The 25,707-nt window shown below is 37.9% G+C and overlaps 1 protein-coding gene across 4 annotated transcripts in view; it reads left to right on the top strand.

The window, feature by feature from the left end:
- SEMA3C (semaphorin 3C) overlaps positions 1 to 25,707 on the top strand; it is a 115,919-nt gene that overhangs the window by 83,122 nt on the left and 7,090 nt on the right. For all 4 annotated transcript variants that reach the window (XM_010395674.4, XM_010395676.4, XM_010395675.4 and 1 more), the window contains 6 exons: positions 645 to 714; positions 3,357 to 3,501; positions 8,279 to 8,501; positions 19,392 to 19,480; positions 21,578 to 21,619; positions 22,887 to 23,044. In XM_010395674.4, the coding sequence (XP_010393976.1) occupies positions 645 to 714; positions 3,357 to 3,501; positions 8,279 to 8,501; positions 19,392 to 19,480; positions 21,578 to 21,619; positions 22,887 to 23,044 (727 nt within the window). The remainder of the gene's footprint in view (positions 1 to 644; positions 715 to 3,356; positions 3,502 to 8,278; positions 8,502 to 19,391; positions 19,481 to 21,577; positions 21,620 to 22,886; positions 23,045 to 25,707) is intronic.

The following is a 25,707-nucleotide window of genomic DNA, read 5'->3' on the forward strand; positions in this document are numbered from 1 at the left end:
AAGGAGAAACTGTCAGAGATTAAAGTAGTTTTCACTGAAGTGTAAAAAAAAAAATCAACAGATCAGAGGTAATAGTGGGTAAATTCATTTCAGTGAGTAGGTACAGTTTTGCACAGTGCAGTCAATTAATCCCTACACAACAGGAGGAGAGAGGTTTACATCTTTCAGTGTCTTTACTGCAAAGCTTCATGACGTTCATATCATGTTGAAAGTGCAGTAGTGAGGGCACTGCAGTGCATTGTGGACAGTAAAACACCTAATTTCCCTCTTTTCGATTACATCCATCTATGGGAACTCTTTCTCTTTAACCTATTGCAACTTTAATGTTTTCCTACTGCTAAACAACCTGCTGAAATGAGATACAGCTGAGAGAAATGTGTGACGTGGATCCTGAATGTGTTTGAAAATCTTTGCCTTCTGTCTCCATAAGGCTAGAGGGCATGGAGTTAATTTCCAAATTTGCTTCTGAATGTTAAATTGCTAGATGTATGCATATATGGTCTGTTCATGTGGTAAGTCTCCTTTTTCCTGTTCAAGTCTGAGATAAAACTACTGTTGGCTTCAGGAGGAATAAAGTCATCAATTAAACTGGAAAATAAAGTTTTTCTTATTATTCAAAACATTTTTCTTTCTCTTTCTTACAGAGGATGTGTTTCTCCTAGAGACAGATAACCCCAGAACAACACTTGTGTATGGAATTTTCACAACATCAAGGTAAGCATGCAGATTTGAAAAATATTCCCTGAACTGCCTGATTTTCTGTATGGAAACTGAAACTGATGTTTTGTGGATGAGACTGTGCTGTGCAATTTTGTGTGTCTGCTGCGGCTGTGGTTTGCATGAAGGAGCCTCAGTATCATTGCTCTTGGTATCCATGTCAGAGCTATGCTCCTTGGAACAAACTGCTTCCTGACATACTGTCAGCTGGCACTGGGAAAACATTTCTGTGGAGGGCCACTTGTCACTGTTCAGCAGTGGAAAGCCAAATGACTTCAATGCAGTGAACTCATGTGGCATCTGAGAGCACTTAACACCTCCTGAAGAACATCCAGCACCCTGAAGGATCAAACCAGGAATTCTTACATGAATTCATACAAATCATTTCCAGTCTCTCAGCTGGCTGATGATCACAGAGATGGCAAATAACCCATTTTGGCTTCAGTTGGCTACAAAGGGACAAGCTTACGTGGCATTTGGTCACCTCCTTGCAGCTCCCCGTTACCAGTCAGTTGTATTCACTTACTGTCAGGTTTAGAAAGCATTTACTGAGCTCCCAAGGGTGATGGAAGCAGTAGATATGGCTTACGATGCTGAAACTGTCCACAAAGTTAGAACTGACAGGTGGACCAATAGATTCTTCCACCTCTACTTTTATTTTTCTCATTTTTTCCTCTTGCCTTCACCACATCGTGTTAGTACAGAAAAAAAATAGTTACTACTCACTGATTTGTGATATGGTGCCCTTTACTATTTAGCTGTTACTTCTTACCTTCTAAGAGGTCTTCCACTTTTTTTTTTAAATTTAGTTTATTTGATCAAATTGGAAAATTATATAACTTATTAATTAATTCCTTTAATGGAAATTTTTAGTAAAAAAATCCTTTCAGGTTTTTTTTTTTCCCCAATAGACTTCTTTCACAGAGATATAGGGATCTGCTTACTCAAATAGGTAAATAAGACAGGAGAATATGATTCTCTGATATTTAATTGGGAAAGAAAAGCATCACATGACTTGTAAACTTAGGTGCTGTCTATAATTCCTACTTCACAAAAAGAGAAAAGGATGAGCTTATGTTTAGCAGTAAAACAACACTTATCATTAGGCTGGGGGTGCAACATGGCTGAGCTGGTAACACTTCCACCTAATTCTGGTATTTCTCCAGTGGAAATGAGGTTTGAATCCCAGGACCACATAAGGTGACAAAAAAGAGGAAACTTCACTTTTTCCTGTCTCTCAAGATGTTTTCTCTCTCTGTTGAAGGTTTTACACACATACATTTCTGGTTTTGTGAACTACATGGTCTATGCTTACTTTATTTTGGTTCAACTATAGGTTGAATGTGTTACCTAGTTAAATACAGCAACCCTAAGGAACTCCTTAATAGTTCCTGTATCTTCACCTCTGTAGACTTCCAACATCACAGGAAGTAATAACTACTAGTATTTTTATCTAAATCATACAGAAGAAAACCGAGTAATACTGAACTAAATTATTTTAGTGTCATAATATGCTGTAAATGTAACATAAAACATCTGGAAAGACTAAATGCATTTCTCAAAATCTATTAATACCCAGTAAAATTTCCACAAATACCATAATCAATCTAAAAGGTTCATTCTACTCATCCATATATAGCTGAGAGCAATGTGGATTTCACTTTTGTTGTTTAGACACTATGTGTAATGTTTTCAGGCTTTTTTATGGAGTGTTTTTTCTTCTTCAATTGAAAACAGTAACTTGGATTATCTCCATCCTACACTTAACACCAGGCAGATTTTAGACTGTCTGGAGTTTCCACTTTTTAAATATAAATATCACAAACCTTACACGCAGTGAGAGGAAAAATGAGGGAGTTAATTCACTGTAATCAGCATTACCATCAATCAGGAATTTTTTCCCCTAGTGCCCTTCATCATCATGGGGCGATGGAGACCATTCAGGGCTTGTGCTAACTGGACCCGTGGCTGAATCCAGAACAGTGGGAAGAACATGCCCTGTTCTTAGGTGATTGCCTGTGTTCTCCTCAGGAAGCTTCAAACGTGGGTCTTCATAAGACCAGTTTTATGGGTGTATTTCAGGACTGTATAGGAATAATTCCTTTACAGCCACAAGTCCCCATTTTTCGTAAAAAGGCTGGAAACTGATTATAATAATCCAACCAACTGTAATTGCTCTGGATGTTTTTATTAATGTTTTAGCCATGTATTTCAGGAGGCTCATGGAGGTCTTGTGGTTAATATACTGGTAGGGAGTTCTGGAAACCTGTGCTGAGCTTAGCAGTACAAAGTTTACAAAACTCTTGTCTCACTGTAGTCAGCAATATTTTTGCCATTGATTTAACTGGAGCCAGATTATATTTCCTTTATATTTAGCATTAGGAAGTCTTCTTATTGCACCAGTAGGTTAGTGCCTTCCTCTCTCTTTTTGCAGTTCACTGTTCAGAAAGGTGCTAAGTCTTAAGAGGTAGTGGTGCATATTGGGCAGCTAGATCAGTTGATTTTAAATGTTTTAAATCCATATTAAATTGTATAAAATATATTATTTTAGAGGTATCTTTCATCATTGGACCAGGCCAAATTATGGAAAAGCTATAAAAAAGTTGGTAGATTGCAATGCTTTTTCTTCTGTCTTCCAGCTCCATATTTAAAGGCTCAGCCGTGTGTGTGTATCATCTGTCTGACATCCAGACTGTGTTCAATGGACCATTTGCACACAAGGAGGGCCCAAACCACCAGCTGATTCCATATCAGGGCAGAATTCCGTACCCACGGCCTGGCACCGTAAGTACAAGGATGTTTATTCAGTCTTGCCAATTGCTTGTCTTTGTTTAATGCACAAATAAATATTATTTATTCCAGGAGAGAAGTCTGTATGTGACTGTGACAGTTACAGTTCAGAACTATTTTATTTGCTTTTCAATTGCCTACAAATCCAACTGCAAATCACATAGTGTCTGGAAATCTTCTAGAAAGAATTAAAAGTCATGTAAAATGTTAATCACTCTTTCTGCTGCAAAGGTGATAAGAATAATTTCATTATGTGACAGTCTTCTTGTTTGCATGTGCATTTTCATTTTGTGGGTACATTTGAGGAAAATGTAGCTAAATAAATAAGCATGCAAAGACAGCATTGTTAGTGTGTTTTACAGCCTGGATCCAACTGTCTGTAACTCTGTCTTCTGTCTGTATGAATTTTCTTTAGTTCTCCAGAGTCTTGCACCTCTACTCAGATGTTTAGGAGATGTAGTAGGAGACTTAGAGAACAAGGTTTCTGGGACTGGTCACTTAACTAATACCCTGTCAGGTTCTGAATCTTAGAAGAGAGACTTAGAAATAGATGGGTTTTTATGCCATTCAGTTCACAATAGTCTTCCTTCTTAAGAAAGCTTTTTGTATGCCTTGAAAATTTTTCAGGACTTTCTTTCAGTGTATCAGGGTTAGTAATAATCTTCCAATAAATTCTGTACGCAAGTAGAGCTAGCTCTGTTTCCAAGTTGTGCAGATATAGCTCATGAAGTATTTTAAACAGAACTATTACTTCTTCTTACTTTTCAGCTTCATGGTGTATAAAAATTGCTGTTAATGCACTTTTCTCTTTATCTATTTACTTACTTATTTTCACTATTCTTAATTTAGATTTAGCAGAAATGCGACACATGATATTTCAGTCTTTAATAAAAAATGTATAAGCTTTCCTAGAATCATCTCTAAATCCATATTTGATAAATGAAGTATAGTACTGTGGGTGTGTGTTGACTCCTATGAGGTCTTACAATTTCTTAAGTATCAGAATGAAATAGGTATGCAGAGAATCATAAATTATCTGTCAATGATACAGTTATTTTTTTTAGATTAATACTTTGTTGCTTTTCCATTTATCACAGGAAATTAAATTTTATTTTAATTTTGCCAGTCTCTGTGAGAACTTTTAACCATATCACTATTTTGTTCTGATTTGTCTTTGTGCTGCAAGATCTTGTACTTTTTCTCTCTTTCTCTATTGAACATGGAATAGCTCAGACACATGGAACAGTTCTCCCTGTTCACACAATCCTTCATGACATTTTTGTGCAGTTATTGCTGGCTATAAGAGTTAGGACTTTACATTCCCAGATCTCTAGAATTAACTAATCAATACCTGACATTCCACTAAGGTCTATTGCTAGCATTAATCTTTCTTTGCAATTAATTCATACAGCTCTAATCTTGTGAGTTCACTGAGGCTTTAAAAAAAAGACCCACTTAAACAGGAAGTTTCACACTCTTGTGATTAGTAACATTTCAAAGTTTCTTGCTGTTTCAGAGTATTTTGTTTGCATGTGTTTCCTCAACCACTGCCATGTTTTTCTTGGTTCGCCTCATAGAAGCTTCTGAGGTATTCCAGATGGGCTTAAAGAAATTGGGCAGCACAGTGGAAAGGGGGAAAAAAAATCAGATTTGGATTTAACATGGTGACAGAAATTATCTACATTTTTCAGATGTGCCGATGAGCTCTGAATTTGAAGATAAATTCTTAGATCATAGCTCATAGAGATTCCTTAGTTGACCATTGCTGGTTTTCAGATTACTGGCTTTTCTGTGCTTCTTCATGATTCAGGCAAAACACAGTACCTTAGTCATATTTTCTAAGATGGAATTTCTTTGGCTTTGCTTTTATTTCACTGCCAAAAAATTCCACTTTTAAATGTCTGCCACAAACTCTATCTTTCACTTATGTCAAAGTGAAAATCGGGACACGGGGATTTTTTGCTGCTCAGAATTAGTGCTCAAAGAGTTAACTTTGATCAGCCATGCTTGCAGACTATGGGACTTGATCCTCTTTTTTCTGAAATGTATTTTTTTGTAACTTCTGGGATGCTGGACTAGACAGGGATGTCTTTTTATATGACATGGAAAATCCTACTTTACAGTTGCCCAAAGAGATATTCATACTAAACCTCTGGACAGAAACGAAAGTTCATCATGTCGCAGTACTGGATAAACAATGGAAAGGCTTCAGTGTAGCTTCAGTAGGATTAAATGAAGCAATGCATTCTTTTGGCCATGATCAACTCAGCAGTGTCTGGCTGGCCTTCACTAAATACCAATGGTTTCTTATTTCTCCACAAGCAAAACTTACGTATGGAAAAAAAAAAACATAACTGGCAGCTTGCTACTAAACTCAATGATGTTTGAGAGTAGTTTCCATTTTTCAGAGTTTACAGAAATAGTTTTTGTACCTACAGCATACTGTAAATTAAAGAATTCTGGTTTTCTCTGCAATCTTACTGCATGGTAATCAACTGTGAACGTAAGATTGTGTAGCCAAGTCCTTGAATGAGGCGTGAAGGATACACGTTCAATCCCTCCAGGAAAGGGAGAGCTTAGGTTTCTTCAGTATCATCTTTTGCTTGTCATTGGTTTAGCAAAAGAACTAATTGATTAAAGATGTTTGTTAAGGCTTTGCTCAGGACAGTGATATAATGTAAGTTTTTAGGGTCATGCTGGTGTGAATCATAGCACAGACATTTTTGCAAGAAGTCACAGACAAAAGTCACATGACTCCAAGTCAAGAATGGAAGGGTTGAAAGTATCAGAGAAAGACTTTTAATAGAGCAATGTGAGACAGGAAAGTTTAAATTGAACTGTCTGTGAAACTGAATCCCTCTTGAAAGGAACTGGGGTCTGGCAGAGCACTACCAAGTGGAATTATCTTGCTAATGATGAATGCAGTTCTTTTTTCAGAATTTGTTGCTAATCTTAACAGATAGTTCCATACATTTTCTGGAATGTGGACGAACATGCTAGATGGGGTAGAGCAAGCAAGATAATAAGAATTGAACTTTCTGAGCAATCTTAGAGCATTAACATGTACTATCATTTCTAATGAGAGCCAAAACAAAACCCTTAGGATAAATATGAGCCCAGAAAAATAAATTATCGAGGATGTCAGATGAGAGAAACGACCCATATCTGAGCTGAGTTCTGCTTCTTCTTCCTGGAGGTAACTGATGCCAGAGCAACTTCTTTAAAGAACTCTACTTTGTATAAATAATTTACTCCTGATTGAGCCAGAAGATGACTCCAAAGCCTGTGATTAGGCTGAAGTCCCTCTCTACTTGTTTCCTGGTATGCCCAATGAATAGTTTATTAGGTGCACAATATGGAACAGCTTTTAGCAGTGAGGGTAGAACAGGCACTCCCGCCTGTGGTTACAGGGATGCCCTGGGAGCTGAAGACCCAAATTCCAACATTGCATCTCATCAGGTAGGATGGACACATGAGTCATATATCCCCAGACAGTTTCCAAGTCTCTCCGAATATGATTCATTTTATGTAATTTTAGCCATCCAAAAGCAGGGTGTTTAGTCTGAATTACTGACTACAGAGAAAACCTAAGAATAAATGCCTCACTTTAAGAGAGTAGAAGTCAGGTGAGGTAAATCTCTCCCTAAGTTACTGGTTATTTTTTGTCCATGGTTTTGACCAGAAATTCCATCCTAGATGTAAGAATGGCCCTTGTCAAAATAAACAAATTTCCATCAAGTGGTTTTTATTGAACAAATCATTTTCCAATTGGAAAAATATTGCTTTGAAACACTTCTGAATATCTCCAATACTCTGAGGAGAGTTTCACATCTCAGAAATATGATAAGGGGAAAAAATTAAAGCTCAGGAGCAGCAATAAGAAGTGAGGTAGTGGTAGCAAAAAATAAAAATCATCTAAATTAACACAGGTACATCCAGAACACTGTACCAATTACTGGCACAGCTCTGATTTCTTCACAGTTTCCTTTTAGTTTCAATCTCAGTAAACAGTTGAGTTTTCTAAGATGGTTTTTATTTTCTTATGAGGTCCAGAATGCCTCAGGGATGATTATTTGGATAGTTCTTCATTATATTTAAAGAAGCATCCAAAGTATTCATGGACCTGTTACTTCTCAGGCATAGGGGAAAGTATACACAATCTTATAAATATATATATATATATAAAATATATATATATATACATATATAAACAACTTATATAAATAAATTGTTATGGGACTCCCTCATCAACTCTATATTATTGCTTTTTCAAATGAAGACAAGTCACAGGCCTTTTCATCATCTTATAATCAACATAATGTCAAGAGGGATATTGGCCAAATTACAATTGATTATCAGATTTTGTTTCCTACCTTTGTACTAATTCTGTAACAAACCAGATGCAAAAGTTTGGTATCTTCCCATACCAATCTCTTAGATTTTTTTAATGTTTTTTTTTTCAACAGGCAGTTTGGAAGCATGAAATATGTAGAAATAGGTTCAGAAGTACACATCTTTCCCATCAAGCTGGGTTTCAAAAATGCAAAAATACATTTTGGTTCTTTTTATAAGAACTGATGGGAGTTCAAAGTGTAGCTATTCAGCACTTCATTCCCCTTACTGGAGCCCAGTAAGTTTTGGCCCAAGTCTGAAGTGCTTTTTAGGGAATTTCCTTTGTCAACTATCTGTCAATATTTGTAAATGATGTGGAGATGAAAACTCTCTGACAGGTGATAAGTGTTGTTCAGCATCACTGTGCTGTTTCTTACAGTGTCCGGGAGGAGCCTTCACACCCAATATGCGGACAACCAAAGAGTTTCCAGATGACGTTGTGACCTTCATTAGGAACCACCCTTTGATGTTTAATCCCATTTACCCAATACACAAGAGGCCATTAATCATACGGATAGGAGCTGACTACAAGTATACAAAGATTGCTGTGGATCGAGTGAATGCTGCTGATGGAAGATACCACGTCTTGTTTCTTGGAACAGGTAAGACAAATTTGGCAGCATTCATTTTCCTCTGTTGCAATATAATATGCAATAAACTCTGATTATTACAATTTACAGCTTTCAGAAGTTTTTTTTTTTTTTAATGTTTGCAATCTACAGAAATGTTATAGAAATCCATGAATACGTTCTTTTTACTTTCTGTGCATTTTTCTATTTACTATAGATATCAATTATGTGCAAGAGATACAATGTATTGGTCCTAATTGTGAGACAAAAACCAACACCAGTGTGTATTTTATTGGATCTAGATTATAATACTTCTCTTGAATATGGTTTGTCTCCAGCATGATTCCACACTAGAATTTGATGATCTCAAGCATGAGAAAAAAATATCTAAGTCTAGCTTTATAATTTTGTATACTCTCATCATCATTATTTAATATCTACTGTGTAAGCTACTTCTGAAGAAAAGCATGATCTGATCAAGACGTTGCAAAGGCAGAAACAACAACTCCTTCAGAAAACAGTAGTAATATGGAAGTACTTAGAAGAGAAAAAGAAACAAATGGTTAGAGTCCTAGCAGTAGTGGACACAGAGAACTTGATCCAAGCATTCTAAAATAATTTCTGCCTAATATAACCTATATTTTGTTTTTACTTACATCAAATTTGAATCTGGTGTTATGCGTCTGAAGTCCGCAAGGAACAGGTCAAGTGATCCTTGGACTGATCAATTTTGACTTTTTTTAAATATTCAGGTATGAATCACATCTTTCAGATTGAAGCAGACAAGTAGAGTGGTACTGTGACTAGACCCTAGGAGTCACATCTGAAACTCCCACTGGTTTAACAGGGCATTAGAGGCTGACAGGCACAAAGGCTAATCTTTTTTACTGCAGATGGTTTCAAGTAGAACAAAGGAAAAGAACTCTAGGAGAACAAATATATCTCTGAACATCAGAAAGTGATTACAGAGATGGGTTGCATTGCTTTTATGGTTCACATATTATTGGGGTCCTGATTGTTTTCTGTTTGTAGAATAACCATGTCTGCCAACAAACTCGCATGGGGCTGGGAATAACCATCTCGTTATAATAGATTTAGGAAGCGGGTCCTAAAAATCTCTCAAGAATGTCAGGCTTCTATAGGGAAATGATGAAAAATAACTCTCTTCACTCTTCTCAGAAAAACCTCTCCAACTATCAAAATCAGCAGGGTGCCTATGTGCCAAAGGAGACCAACTGCACACTCTGCTGTGTGTGCAGAAGTGTATCCAGAAAACAGGTTGATGGAAAGGACTTCTTACCTGTATTTGGCTCCTGTCAGGAGTACTGTGTCCAGCTGTGGGCTCCCCAGTACAAGGAAAACATTGACCTAATGGAGCAAGATCAGTTGAAAGACTGTAGCATGTGATGTATGAGAAAAGACTGAGAAAATGAGTTTATTCAGAGAAAGCTAAGGGGAGACCTTAATGCTGTTGACAACTATCAAATGGGTGGGTACAACCACCTAATGGGGAAAAAGCAGATGGGGACTCTTCTCAAGGTGCACAGTGCCAAGATGAGGGACTGCACACATGTTGCAATGTGGGACATTGCTATTATATATAAAGGAAAAAGTTATCACCATCAATGTGATCAAACAGTGGAAAAAGGACCCAGAGAGGTTATGAATTCTCCATCTTCAGAGACTCAAAAGATTCAAAACCCAACTGGCACAGCATTGAGCAGCCTGCTCTAATAGGACTTGCTTTGAGCATGGGACTTCACCAGATGTCTTCTACAGACTACAGGTGTCTGCAGTTAAGTGAAAGGAAAACAAAACCACTTCATTCATGTGAGGTTATGGATGAAGAAAATGAGAAGGGCTAAAGCCCAGCAAGAACTCAAGCTGGCTACTTCTGTAAAAGACAATAAAAAATGTTTCTATAAATACATTAGCAGAAAAAAGAGAGCTAAGGAGAATTTCCATCCTTTACTGGATTCGGGAGGGAAACAGTGAAAAGGCTGAAGTACTTAATACCTTCTTTGCCTCAGACTTTAGTAGCAAGACCAGTTCTGTAGGTTCCCAGCCCCCTAAGCTGGAAGACAGGAATAAGGCAGAATGAAGCCTCCATAATCCAAGGAGAAACGGTCAGTGACCTGCTACACCCCTTAGACACATACGAGTCCATGGGCTGGACAGAATCCACCCAAGGGTACTGAGGGAGCTGGCAGAGTGCTCACCAAGCCACTTTCCATCATTTAGCAGCAGTCCTAGCTAACCGGGGAGGACCCAGCTTACTGGAAGTTATCAAATGTGATCCCCATCCATAAGCAGGGCCACAAGGAGGATGTGGGGAATTTACAGACCTGTCAGCCAAACCTCAGGGCTGGAGAAGGTCACGGAGCAGATTATCTTGAGTGTTGTCACATGGCATGTGCAGGACAACCAGGGGATCAGACCCAGCCAGCATGGGTTTGTGAAAGGCAGATCGTCTTGTCCAGCCTGATCTCCTTCTATGACCAAGTGACCCACACAGTGGATGAGGGAAAGGCTCTGCGTGTTGTCTACCTGGACTTTAGTAAAGCCTTTGACACCATTTCCCACAGCATTCTCCTGGAGAAACTGGATGATCATGGCATGGATATCTTCACTGGGTATAAAACTGGCTGGATGGCTGGACCCAAAGAGTGGTGGTGAATGGAGTTACATCCAGCTGGCCCCTGGTCCCAAGTGATATTCCCACAGGTCTTTTCCAACCTAAATGATTCTATGACTCCATGTTTTTCCACCAAATGTTTACCAAATCTCCATCTGCTGTAGAGTGAATGCTTAGTATACCATAGTCAGGGTAATGAATTATATAAGGAATTTTGTCAGTTTTGCATATTTTTGTTTCCTTGGTTGGAAGTTGATAAATGAGTTTTAAGGTATTTTTGGATATCTCCTATTTGCAGAGCTATTGGAAACTACTAAATTAACCTAATTAAGACAGGGCTTTCTTCAAGGTGGGTACCTAAAACCACATTTTCTGTTCAGTTTAATTAATGCAGATAAAATTCTTGACTTTGTGACCTGTTAGGATCATTCTTCTCCTTTCCTGTATAAGTAAAGTCTTTTTCTACTATGGAAGTATCAAAAGTGTCAACAGATAGTGTCCCTACTCTTGCTATACAACTTCACAAGAAAACTTGGTGAAAGAGAAGTTTTACATTCCTGTTAGTTTTCTTCCTTGACAAATTACTGTGTTTAGTCAAAGTAATAGATTGGTAGGCTAGTACAGATCTTTCAAATGAGCATTTTAATTTTTTTTTCAATATATAGTGGTGTCATTGTTTTAAAATACTCTATATGCATCTAATATTGTTTGGAGGAAAATTCTACCTAAGCTTAGTGGAAAAGATTGAGACATAAGTTCCCAAACCATATAGGATTGTTAATATAGCAGTGATAGTTAAAGCTGGAAAAGTGTTGAAAAACTGAAATGTGCTTGAAATCAAAGTTTGCTAGTAAACATTTTAATAATTCTGCAAGAGATAAATATAGGTAATTTCATTTTATCCTTTGATGACCATCTGACTCTTTCTAGGTGATCACTGTGGCCTCATACACACACATGAGCTGCTAAAAACATAATCATACGTCAATCTTCTTCTGTGTATCAGGACAGGACCCATTATGGATCAGATACAAAAAGTGCACCTCTTGATACTTTACATTCATTGCTTTATCTTCTTCATTACACTGGAGATGAGGATCATTTTCTGCTTTCTAGTGACATGGAGGGCAGGCACTATTCTTCCTGAGCAGGGCACAGGACATTAATAGCTTCCAAGGTCTTCCTCAAAAGAAATCGGTGCAATGTAAGTTACTGCATTTCTCAGCCCTTTCAAATAAAAGTGATCAAGTTTCAGCCACTGAGAGGAGAAACTTGTTTTCTTTATTCTCTAATTTCTGTGAGACTCAGGAGGATTTGATAGAGATATTAAGTGTCAAAAGGAATGCAGAGGGGATTTGCTTTGGTGTCAGTTCGTCCCAGCAAATGCAAAAACCACATTGTATGGGAGAATTTCTTGTGATAATTTCCTTGGGAGTCTGGAGCCCCACAGCCGGAGACAATGGGACTTGACGCCTGGTGACAATTACACTCAGCTCAAATGATGAGTTACTGCTGCTGAACTGAGATGTTGCCAGCCATGTCTGTCACTGTCAGTGACCTGTCTCATGCTTGAAATCGAAGTGTTTTATGGCTTGCCAGATGCAAAGCACACAAAATGTTTAGCTTTTCCTCTCTTCCTCCTCTATAGCCTTAGTAATAAATCAGTTCCTGAATGCAAGTTAAGAATAACAGAAGTACAGAGCTCTGACAACCCCAGTGGTGTTCACCATGTAGCCGTGGCACAGGAGGGTATAGGCAGCTCTGTAATTTTTTCACCTTAGTGTGAACTAAATGTGGTGTTTCCTTTGCACCCCCAGACAGAAGTGCTGAGCTCACGGGGGCTGGTCCATACCCAGAGTTAATATACTGCTTTCCTCCCTTTCTTACCTACATAGCAGACAAAATAAATCCCAGGGACAGACATTGTTCTTGTGGCATTCCATGCTTTTCAAATGATTACAATCTCCTATTTTTCCTATGCTTTTCAACATGAAGGCTCCCAAAGCACTTAAGAAAACTTGCTAGTTTGGTTACATCTGCCCAAAGGGATCTCTTCACCCCTGTCTGACGTGAGCTGATTTGGAGTAAGGAGCAAGTCTGGACTGGTAGGGAGTAGTGCTACAAGAGAAGGGTGCTGTCTGCCTACCTTTGGGAAGCCAAACAGAAACACGAGAGATAATTTACTTGGAAAGAATGTAATCATTCATTTGCATGTTTGACTAGGGTAATGCTGATGGTATTTTTTCTCTACGCAATGAGTAATAACATATTCAGTTCAAGAATTTGGGATTAGAGTTTTGTTTCAATTATTCAGTTTCTGTGATGTGCCAGGACTCAGTCCTGAGTTTTTTGGATTCACCCTAGAGTTGTACTGTAATTTGTTTACTCATTTCAGTTATATCTAAAGAATCTGAGCTTTCAACATTTTGTGTTCATCCTTTAGTAGATTGTTTTCCATCTGAGATTTAAGACAGCAGTAAAACACCATGAGAACATATTCATGAGATTAATATTCATTTATTAAGCATGCCACCTACTGCTTGCAGTACGAAAGCCTTTGGTCAAAATACACACAGATTGCACAACCAAAAGGTTATTCCTGGGGGTCTTTATTGCTCTTGGTGTTATGAAAATATTTAAATGTCTGGGTCAAACTTGGGTACATTAAACAGCCATGGGCACCAATGGATTTTTTTCAGGTCCTTGCTATCAAGATATGATCCATTTTTCTAGAAAGAGATCTAAGTTACTGTTGTAAAAAGGCACTTCAGACTTCATGTGGCTTATTGAGATGATTAATGGATTAATGTCAGCCACATCCATCTGAAGTGGCGCGAGGTTGATCGATGTTTCTTATTATCTTTGCTTCTCTGATGAAACATTTGTTTTCAAAGTCTAGATGCATTAAGTGCCTCCAGAGCATAAGTTTGTGATACTCATTTTCACGGTGTCATATGACGGCTGTCTTTTTGGAAAACTAACCCTTGCTGACAACAGTAGCCTCCAGTAATGCAATAGCCAAATGATCTACAGATTCTAACAGAGAGAGATAATCTGGTCAAAAGAGCAAGCTTGTCTCCCATAGTTTTCCTGGCTGCAGCTTCGTGACTGTAAGCATGGGAAGATGATGTTGCACAACAGTGGCACAACAGGCGTCAGACACAATTTCCTTCTTCCTCTTGGTCATAGTGTCTGAGTCATTCATAACCTTTCGTTGACCTATTCATCCAAAGCTTTTTCACAAACTTTTATGATTATATGTAAGTTAAGAGGGCGTACTTCCACCTGCTTCATTTCCCCTGCTCAGTTTTTATGCACGCAAGCTCACACTGTGTCCCAAAAGATTGACTGAGCTGGGGCTATACGAAAACTCTGCCCTCAAGTGTAAGCATTTGTATCTGTCTTTTTGTTCTTTGATGCAGCTTGAATTTTATGAAGTTTCACAGAGATATTATGAGCTGGAAAAAAATTACCGCCATTTGACAGATGAGTGAACTAAGCACAGAGAGGTTAGTGGCCGTGGTGGGAGCTCTGAGGTACAGCAGACACAGAGTGTGGGAACGTGGCTGTCAGCCCTGACTGCTAACCTGCCACCATCTCAGGTGCTCTGCTGAGCCTCAACAATTTCTCAAACAGACAGATTTCAAACATTCTATAAACTTTTTGCTTTCTTTTTTCTTTGTAAGGTTATTTGTATACATCAGGTTCAACTCAGATAAGAGACCAGAAATAATTAGCTGCCATTAGGCTGACAGGTAAAACATGGAGAAAAAGGTTTTAGAGGGTCTCCAGCAGTGTCAGGCACATCAGGGGTGGGGATTACTGAGGGAATCCTCTTGAAACTGATGTCAGAGTAGAAGTTGGTGCCTATTGCAGTCATTTTTTTATGATGTGGAAAATTCGGGGGTTTTATTTGTAGTTCAATTTGTGCATGTGATGTGGGTCAGGGGTAGATGGGTCATGGCTCTCTTTGAGGCTCACATTACTGACAGCTGCAGTGTTCACTTAGGACTGGAAACAAAAACTAATCAAAATTCAGAGAATGAGTTTTAAAACTCAGACCTTCTGATTCAGCCAAAAAACTGTAGTTTCCATGTCTATTCATTAAGCTTTACCTCTTCAATTGCCCATGGTCAGGCAGACCAGGAATTAATGTAATCAGGTGCAATCTAACTGGTATTGATGAAACTTAGCTGATTAATATCAGTCCAGAATCATGCCTCACATTTGAAGGAATATTATTATAATTATGATGATTATTATATGCCTCTTCTGCTTCCATTCCATTTATTGGAATGCTTTCCTTCTTCATTTATTTCCCACTCTGAATACATTCTACACCTTTATTTTTTTGCCTGCAATTTCCTCCCTTGCTGTTCCCAGTTTCTCAGAGGGAACGTGATCTCAGTATCATTGTCTTTCACGTCAGGCTGGGACACCTGCATTTGTTAAGCAGGTTTGAAATGGAAAAACACTTGGAGCCACTCCTGTTCTCTTGCTGTCAGCTTGAGGGAGATTCCCTTTTGTTTGTCCATCTCGACTTGACTCACAGACTGCTGAGCTGATGCAAGGCTGCAAATGGCTCCCAGTGGAGAATTAGGAAAGTGGTGAGGAAAAATCTGCCTCTTCATTTCTAGTGGTGGATTGATATTCTGGAAACATAGTAGCTTTTTCATGACTATGTGAAATCATAGCAGTGGAGAACTGTTTTCAAGTGGATTTCTGGAAGGAACAAGTAAATGGCAAAGGAAACCATGCTGTTCATTTTTATGAATTTTAGAGGATTACCTTATAATTTCATACATTGACCTTAACTTGAAAAAATTTCACTTGCACTTGTTTGATGACTTCTTATGCCTGATTTACAACATAAAATATCAATTGTGAAATACACTTGGAAACAGCTCAGGCACTGCTACTTTGCATTAATGTTCTGCAGTGCACAGTGCTTCATCCTTTCCTATGACCCAGGGAATTTAATTCACTGCTTTACCATTAGCAGAAATAATCAGATAAGATTTTCAACAAAACTCAAGTATACCATAAGCTTTCTATGTGAACACATGTAAGTGACTTGATTTGACAGATACAAATTTGTGTTTATAGCGGAGTCAGCAGTGCTACTGAGAAAGAAATAAAAAGTGGGATTTGGGGACAAATATTTCCTTTTCACTTATTAAGGAAGAGGCTGAGCAACAGTAGCAAGTCTATTTTTAGAAGCAATGGGAGAACTATGGCCTATAAGCTATCTGTTATTGGGAGTGTTTATATATAGATATATAGAGAGAGATGTGTAGGTACAGACTATTAGAATCCCTTGCTTTAAGCAATTTTATTTAATCAATAGCTTTCTATTCCCTACTTGAATATTTATTTTAAATGTTGTATTAAGTCTTCTTTGAAACAATGGAACATTCCTTTATGTGAGGATCTGTCCATCATGGTTCAATACTGAGTCAAAGCAAATGGTAAAATATTGAGTCAAAGGGAATGAGTATGAAGGGAATGAGTCCTTCCCTCTGTGTACTTTTCTGGGGTGTGACAAAAAGGTAGATAGGAACCTACTTTACAAATAGGAAAGGTTATTAGGACACAAGGACCTGGCGTCAGGCATTATCAGTATTTTCTGTGCCAATACCCAGGATAAAATCTCCCCTCAGGTTCTGATTTCAGTTGGGGGCTATGTTCGAGGACTCAAGACAATTTAGGAATTTTAAATGTGTGGCATGTGCTAATGGATCATTGACATAAACCGGTTCTTCAGAGGCTCAGCAGCCTTACATTCCTTTGCAGGTAAGGTCACTGTCAACACGCTTAGTGCCCTGTATGTCAGGGTTACAGGTACTTGACACATTGCAGGCAAAAAAAACCACAAAAGGCTTCAATTCCTTTCTGCACTTCTGATTGAGAATTTTGTAAGGTAAGAGTCTAATGTTAGAGAATTGATAAAAGGATGCAAAGAAGCAGAGGCAGACTGGAATGAAGTTGTGTATGTGTGTGAGTGTGTTATTCCCTTAAGTAGGAGAAGAAATACACACACACCCTTCTCCTTTCCTCTGAGAAACGATCTGCAGCAGTTTAACACTTCGGTGGGTCCTGGCAGTCAGTAAATCTCTCTCAGAGTTTCATAGCTTTGCTAATACTGGCACCCAGGCTAGACCACAGCTGTGCTATCACAAGATTTGGTTCCAGTAAATTTTCTTCAGAAGGAACTGTTTTATCATGCCATTGTATAATGAGAATAAATGTCTCTGTAGAAAATTCTCATGAAAAATTCATGCCTAACATGCCCTGAGCATGTACCATTGATAGTTACACATTTTTAAGTCTTGTCAGCTTTCAGTTTCTCTTTTCCTTCTTTTTTTTAAAGACAAAATACTGCAATCTGCTCTGTGTGTGGTCAGGTCCTTAAATATCAATATTCTGTCTTTAAACCCTTTTTTTGAAAATAATAATGATAATACTAAATAGTAGTAGTATCTGGCTTCGCCAAGTGAAATAAGGAAATGTAAATTACTTACAGTAATCATCTTACCCTGCAGCTCAAGCTACAGAATTTAGTCACTGAGCTTAAAGCAAAACCAAAATTGAACTTTTTCAGCTTACATTGTCTTCATTATGAATTGCCAAACAGGAAGCTGAAATTTCCTTTCCTTGGTATCAAACTAATAAAAATACATGTAGATACTTGTCTATATTGTGCTCTACTAATGTTCTACCAACTACACAACTCTACATTGCTCTTAAAACTTTTGAAGGCTGAAAAAAATCTGTACCACGTGTTCTCATTCTTCAGAATCAGTATTGAGCAAATAGATTCATTTACTCAGTCTAATTTCTAGGTCCTTCCGGTAAGAAGAATTCTATGTACTGTGCTTTTTCCAAGTTAAAATGCTTATTCTTGTCATTATCCCACACTCTGACTTTTTGTTGCCTTTCCCTGGTCTTTTGATTATGAACCAAACATGGTTTAAGGGAAAAGGGGTTTTTACCTTGGTATTTATTTAAGGATCCTTAAAGGTGCACCACTTTGTCCAGGTGGAATGCACCGAAGTGCACACCAAAATGCACACACCGACGATAGATCACGTATACAATTTATAGACCTTGCAAATTAGCAGATCTATCAAAGATTCCCCAACGAGAGGCTTGAATGAACCCCTCCATCCCGAGGAATCCCAACCTGGATGGGCCTGTCTTAGTTTACAGGATGTTCTAGGGAAGACCTTGGTTCCTCAGGATAGCATAGGGCTTTCTGGCCTCCAAATGTGAGGCCCGCAGGATGCTTGGTCTCCTGGCTTAAGGGAATATTGGGTCTAAGCTAAGTTATCAGACTTAAGGAATTACAAGTATGCATGCTAAAAGCACTGGGGATACATAAAAGCTATATGAAAGGGTATAGAAAAGGTATATATAAAAAAAGGCAAAAAATCATCATGGCATCATTTTCTGCCACATCAGAAATACTTCAGTGGCTGTCTCAGCCTTTAAGCGCCTTCGCAGATGGACTCCTGCATCTCACATATTCTTTCCACATAAGAAATTTGGAAAATGAATCACAAATTTCCCTTCGGTCTCACTCATCACATCTACTCTGCAAAGACACTGTCATTGCCACATATTCCTGCTTCTTACTCCTTTGTTCTGAGTGGATTTCTGAGGCTTGGAACTGTATTTTGAGAGGGAAGCCATGATAAAATATCTTCACCTTCCTTTTTCTTTTTACCTTACAGAGCAAAATATTAACTCCTACCAATAGGACTTGATTATTTCTTGAATTTCATAAAAAAAAGCTTTCTTCTTACTGTGTTTACATGTAGATAGAGTTATTCTTTGGAAGGTTTACCTTTCATGTCATCAGTTATCATAGCATTTTATTATTGGATATGAATGTATATTACATCCTGCAGTAGTGCCCTTTTACCTGTTAATATTGTGTTTTACCTTAAGATCATTAGGATAGATTCTTCCTCTGTGTCTGAATAGCAGCTACTACAGAATATACTGATTTTGGTTGATCTTTTGTATAGAATGGCAACAGTAATGGTAATAACTCCAATCTTACCATGACTTATGTTAATATATGAGAATAATACTACATTAGTATTCCTGTATGAGGATTCATTTCATCATTCTTACTGACCCCAAACTCTAGAAATTGCTGAACATTTCTTACCTTTCTCTGTCTCACAGTGCTTGCTTTGATGGCTTCCTTTTATAATTAATGAAGGTTAATCTGATTTTTTATTTATCTCTCTCTCTTTGTTACTTGTTCTCACCTATTCCAGACCAAGGCACTGTACAAAAAGTTGTTGTCCTACCCACCAACTTCTCTGCAAGTGGAGAACTCATTTTAGAAGAGCTGGAGGTTTTTCAGGTTTGGCTTTCCCCTTTTGTTTTTCCAGTGTGTATGCTCACACAAGCACTTTGTTCTAACAGACTTTGGCAAGGGCAACTGTGACTTGATAAAAGATCAAGTAAATGTGTATGCTGTCAGTTTGATAACCACACAAAGAGGATTACAAAGTGTTAACTGTTATGAAGGCTACAGATAGCTGAAGTCCTTTTCTTCTCCTATATTTCAGTTGCCTATTTTTTTATGTTGATATATTAGCTAGAAGGATTTTGATAATCACTTTTTTAGGAGGTCATGTTATAATGGCTTCCAGAAGGAGACTTTTATCATTGGCATCACTTATAGTGACTATTGCTATGTATGGTTGGAATCTAAGATTTCTTTACTTTGATTATCAGATAATCTTCCTGGTTCTCAGTTGCAAAATGAAATCAAATTAGTGTTGTTTTTGCTTAACTCCTGTTCTTCAAACTCACATGCCTCTGGAGTCAAGAGAGCTACAAGTTTAACACAACATAAGCTGAAAAGAAACACAAAACGTACAGAGAGATAAGGGAATAGCCTCTGTCAATCATTCTGGCATGTAACAGCTTGTAATAACCTAAAGAAAATGTTCACCCTCATGTTGAAAAACCCCTTTCAAATATTTGAATGGGCTATTCATTAGACATTAGACAGTATGCATCGATAAACTTAGTTAAGGATTTTATCATGGCCTTTTCTCTGTTTCATTGAGAGAATGCAGAAAGGAAATTTTAAGCTTCTTTACAGAGGCAGCATTACAAGTTTCTTTAAGAAAAAGAATACACTCAGTGTTAACACTCATAAAGGCATAGTTAGTCTTTCTAGGCTTTTGTTGAAGATTTCCCTTTAAAAAGGATATATGTGAGTGATATTACTTAAAACACACTCTTCACCAATGTATTGCTAATTCCATTTACTGAAACATAAATGATTACAGCATGAAGATAGGTGGGCTGAGAGGTAGCCTCACCCTAAACCTAGTTTCTGGGCCTCTATGCACAGACCCTTTTATCTTGAACCCTAAAAATCACGGTATTGTAAGCTCTGCTGTTACAATCTGTGTGGCGTCATGGTGTTTATATGAGTCTCTCCAAGAGAACAGGGATGAGGTCATGGGCTCTGTGCTAGTTAATATCAAGGGTAGCAAAGCAGAGATCCTCTTCCAGAGCATAAACAAAGAAAGGAGAATGTGGCATCAGGTCCATTGTTGCATTTGACCTTGAGTCTCCAGACAGTTCATAAAGCAGCACTAAACTTCTCCAAACCTTGGCCAATTCACATGATTCGCAGCCAGATTTTCTGGTCCTGACCTCCCTGCTGTGTTGTGGTCCACTGCAATTAATCCTAGCCCACTGTTATGGCTTTCCTTTGTGACTGAGCAAATGCTGAATCTTAAAAAAATGCTGAACATTTTTATTACCATCGATTTTATCACTTGTTTGGATGAACATAATGACTTAAGGCAAGGAATGTAACAATTCTTCTTCCAGCTTTTTGATATTTGATTTGGACACAGACATTAATAGAGTGCTATGAAGACACACAGTAGTATAGAATACTGTCTCTGGGAAAGAAATTTTCAAGAACATTCATGCCATTTTAAATATTTTTGCCATTGATAATCTGAATTTACATGTTGCATGGTAACCAAACTGTATGCACTGATAATTTGTAGGAGAAGTATGCCATATTTTTATCTGGATCATATAATAAACATTCATGAGCTATTTTATGATTTTTCCTTATCATCATCATCAAAGAAAAAACATTGTTTCTTATTACAAAGTTAAAGTAATGGCTCCCATATTGCTGAGATAGCACAGATACAGGTTAATTACAAGTGTACTAAAACCTTTTAGAAACACACGGGTAATAATAATGTGGTTGAGTTTCAACAATATATTTTGTGAGACAATTATTCTTGATATGTCATTTATTTATTTTTGAAACTAGCAATACTTAGTAGGAGGGAGTGGTTCCTTTCCAGGATATAAAAATATATCTTTTTCTTAGATATTACTTAGGTTTTAGTGTTTTTTGAAGGTTAATGTTGGGACAGAGTTCTTGACAATGGTTTGTCACTTTGTCTTTCAGAGTAATTCTCCTATAACAACAATGAAGATTTCATCTAAAAAGGTAAGGAAAAGTGGAATGCCTGCTTAGTGCTTACTAACTGAGAAGCAAATTGACTCAGATATTAGAATATCGATTCTTGTGGAGCACACTAAATACGGGCAAATTTTCCATAATGAATATGGAAAACTTGACTGAAGTTTGCAGGAGCTGTTTACATGCCCTTCGGCCACTAAGATAAAACAATTTCTATTCATTATGTATCATTTTGAATTCACTGAAAGTGTCAATTTTTTTGTTGTTTTGTTTGACAATTAAGGAATCAAAAAAATACTAAAAGAGGAAATTCATCCTCCCTGGGTTTTTTTCTCTGAGTCCTAAATAGAAATTTTTCCTTGGAAGTCTGTCTGATCAATGTAAAAAGGCCGTGTTGGGGCTGTTGGGTCCATGGTGCAATTGTGCAGGTTTGTTTATTAGTAATAAACAATTACAATAAGAATGATGAAAGCAGCTGAAAGGATTTCCACTGAAATGTTTAACACACAAGCTAAAAATGTGTATTTTCTGATTTTGCAAGCAAGACATTGCTCAATATTTTACAAAGCTACTACTAAGTAAATATTTTTCCCTAACTTGAATTCAATATGCTTTGTCATTTTTATGACAAGAAGATCAAAGGAATTTCAAGGGATTTTGTGCAATATTAATTTATATTTTAAGAATGCTTAATTGTTTTTGAGTAAAACAGTAATTTTGGCCAAGACTTTGGTAATGATCTACTCACTTTGAACTTCTCTTGCAAAAGCTCTGATGTGTTGTGAAAGTTCTCTTGGCTTATTTTTCCAGGTATATAAGGCTATCAGAATCTGGCCCTAAGCCTCAACATAATCTCTAGGTTTTACATCTTGGAAATGTATGCACTGGAGGATCCAGCTAGGAACTCTCCATAATATTTATTAAACTGACTATGTGCAGAGAAAATACTTAGTTCAAAGGCTTGAGCCAATAATCCTTACTGAATAAGAACCAAGTTCTCAAATCTGAGCAATATTAACTCAGCCTGTCTGCCCTAGAACAGAACACTGACACTCAATGTCCAAAAAGCCATTAACCTTCCCCAGTGTTTCTAGGTGTTTTCTAGCAGGAAGGTGAAAACAATAGAGGCCTGTTCACCTGGGAGATTTCTGTTGATCTTGACTTTATATTTGTGGCTCCCCTCTTGGTCTTGGGTTAATTCCAAAATTAATTGAAATGTTTTTTGGGTGTGTTAGCCAGGTCTGGGGTGAAACTCCTCCACATCTGAAATAAATCTTTTCCATTCCTCCTGCAGCAACAGTTGTATGTGAGCTCAGATGAAGGGGTCACCCAGGTTTCCTTGCATCGCTGCCACATTTACGGCACTGCCTGTGCTGACTGCTGCCTAGCCCGAGATCCATACTGCGCCTGGGATGGCAACTCCTGCTCCAGGTTTTATCCTACAGGAAAAAGGTGAGCAGTATTAAGCAGTCTGGTGAAGCTTGCAAGGGAAGATCGCTTTTTTTCTGCTGTGTAGCCTGGAGTGTTGTGATGGAGAAGTGGGATGTCATTCCTTTTGTGAGCATGTACAAACAATACCTCCACAGCTATTGTGCTTGGAATTATTCATCACTTAGGACTGAATGCTGCAAGAGTGTATGGTAAAGAGCATGGCTTTTCATATTTAAAGTAATGGATGGGAGAAAAAAGAAAAGGAAAAAAACGGTTCTTAATCATAAGTATTAATCCTTCTGTCTCATGCACACAAAATCAGTGAGACATTTGTTCCCTTCATTTAAATTCGATTACTTACTATGGATGTAATTATGATAGCCCTAAATCAAGCAAAAGATCTCTCAGGCTGTCTGAGGAATAAACCCATTCATACTTTTTTGTTCCTCATTTGCTCCTAAGTGAGAAGAATTATTTTCAGGAGAATTTTAGGCAAATGTGATTTCCATGTAATGCCTGTGGATTTGGGTTTTTTGACACGAGGTTTATTAAAGCAGACAGGGAAAGCAATTTGTTTAATTTACAAGAGAACTAATAGTCCATCTCTTAATCTTATGTAAAACAGGAGTCTCTTTCCTCCTCCCAAGGGAAATATTTAATAGCAGAAGGCTGTAGTGAGCTTTTGTCTTAATAAGATTTCACTTCATATACAAACAAAGCTGCAGAATACACAATGAAGCGTTACTGCAGAGGAGACAAACCTTTCAGCTGTATGCTCTCTACAACTACCTGGAAGGAGGTTGTAGCCAGCTGGGGGTTGGACTCTTCTCCCTGGTGACAAGCAAGAGGACAAGAGGAAACAGCCTCAAATTGTGCCAGAAGAGGTTTAGACTGCATATTCTAGAGTCATAGAATCAAAAAATGTGCTGAGTCAAAAAGGACCCACCAGGATCATTGAGTCCAACTCCTGGCCCTGCACAGGACACCCCAAGAATCACACCATGTTCCTGAGAGAACTGTCCAAACACTTCTTGAAGGTTTGGTGCTGTGATCACTTCCCTGGGGAGCCTGTTCCAGTGTCCAACCACCCTCTGGGTGAAGAATATTTTCTTGATATCCTGCCTAAACCTGTGGCTGTGCTTAGTGCCTGTACCTGAGCTGCAGGTGCAGAAGGCCATATATAGTCACTGAGTTTTACTCCTGTACCCTCATAGAGGGAGACAGTTGATAGAAACAGGCAAAGCTTGGATCTGCTGGTAATAATGTCATCCCCTGGGATTAAAGACAATTGTTTTTGTTATTGCAAAGTTTTCTTGACTCATTCCTTACTTGAGATTACAAGTTAAAGCCCAAACTGGGCATGTAGCAATTGGTAAAGTACATGGGGTTGTTAACTGCTTTCATTCAGAGTATTCAGCCACCAGTCTGGAAACTCACTGTTTTCTTCCATGGAACAAAGATCAGAAGACAGGGGGAGGAAAGAAAAGAAAAATCTCCAAGTCTCAGGCCACCTCACTCCTACACTAACATAGCTGCCAAAAGGAGCAGTCAGGTACACCCAGCCTGTGCAGTTTCCAGTTTGCCATCCCCATTATATACACCTACCCAGGGTTATTTCCACTGGGGCTTACTTTCATGCTGATATTTTGTTTGCAATTTGCTCTTTATGTCAAACCAAAATAAACACCTCAAGCTGTATGGAAAAAAGTCTGCTTTTCATATGTGAAGGAAATGAGTTGTCCGTTTATCTAACAAGACAGATTATGAAGAAGAAAACATTGGTAATTAGAACCAAATCCCATTGTCTAGACAACAGTTTCTGCTGTAGGCATTTGCTTGTTTGCTTCTTTTGACACTTCTGTCTCCTGTGAATTACTGTAGCTCCTCATGCAACATCGATTTACTCCAAAACACCTTATAGTATTTTTATTTTCTAACCACCACTTTTTTTTTTTTTTAAATAAATATCTAACTGCTAAGTTTACATTCTCAGAACTGCTTAATGCAAGCAACATGCCATTTCTGACAGTGTGGAGCAGGTCTTGGTAGCACAAGAACTCTGGCATTCACTCAGAAATTCTTCATTGTCTCCGTTGACTCATGTAAATGGTTCACAAGGGTTAAGACCCCAAGGCATAAAATGAAATATTTCTGATGGTTAACATAAAAACTATACTTGGAATTTCAAGAATTACTCCTTTGAATCATCACCTTTCAAATATTTCCTTTTCAAACGATGCAGTGAAGGATTGGGTGACAGGGGATTATGAGCACTCTTACTGGGTGTTTGTGCACTACCTAGTACAATGTGGCCATAGATGTCCCTTCACTCAGTAGTACTGGAGCTCCAGGGGCTTTTTATGGTTTCTGATCCTCAAGTGCTTAGTGCATGGTTCAGAATACAGCTCCTAAATATCCCAACAGTGTCCATTTGCAACAATATATCATCAAAATATTTTTTCTTGAACTTGATAAATACTGAACAACCTTACACAATATTTAGCAAAGAAAATAATATATCTCAATAATAAAAACATTTGTGTACCAGCTTTTCATGCACGGAATTCTGTGAGCTATGACCTCCTAGCTGAGGAGGACTGAAATGCCAGTATTCCCAGTCCCCAGAAAATTGCTTTAGAATCATGATTTTCCACCTGTCATCCAGATAGTATAACAAAGTCCCC

Source organism: Corvus cornix, chromosome 1A (genome assembly GCF_000738735.6).
Source record: "Corvus cornix cornix isolate S_Up_H32 chromosome 1A, ASM73873v5, whole genome shotgun sequence".
NCBI classification, from domain to species: domain Eukaryota; kingdom Metazoa; phylum Chordata; class Aves; order Passeriformes; family Corvidae; genus Corvus; species Corvus cornix.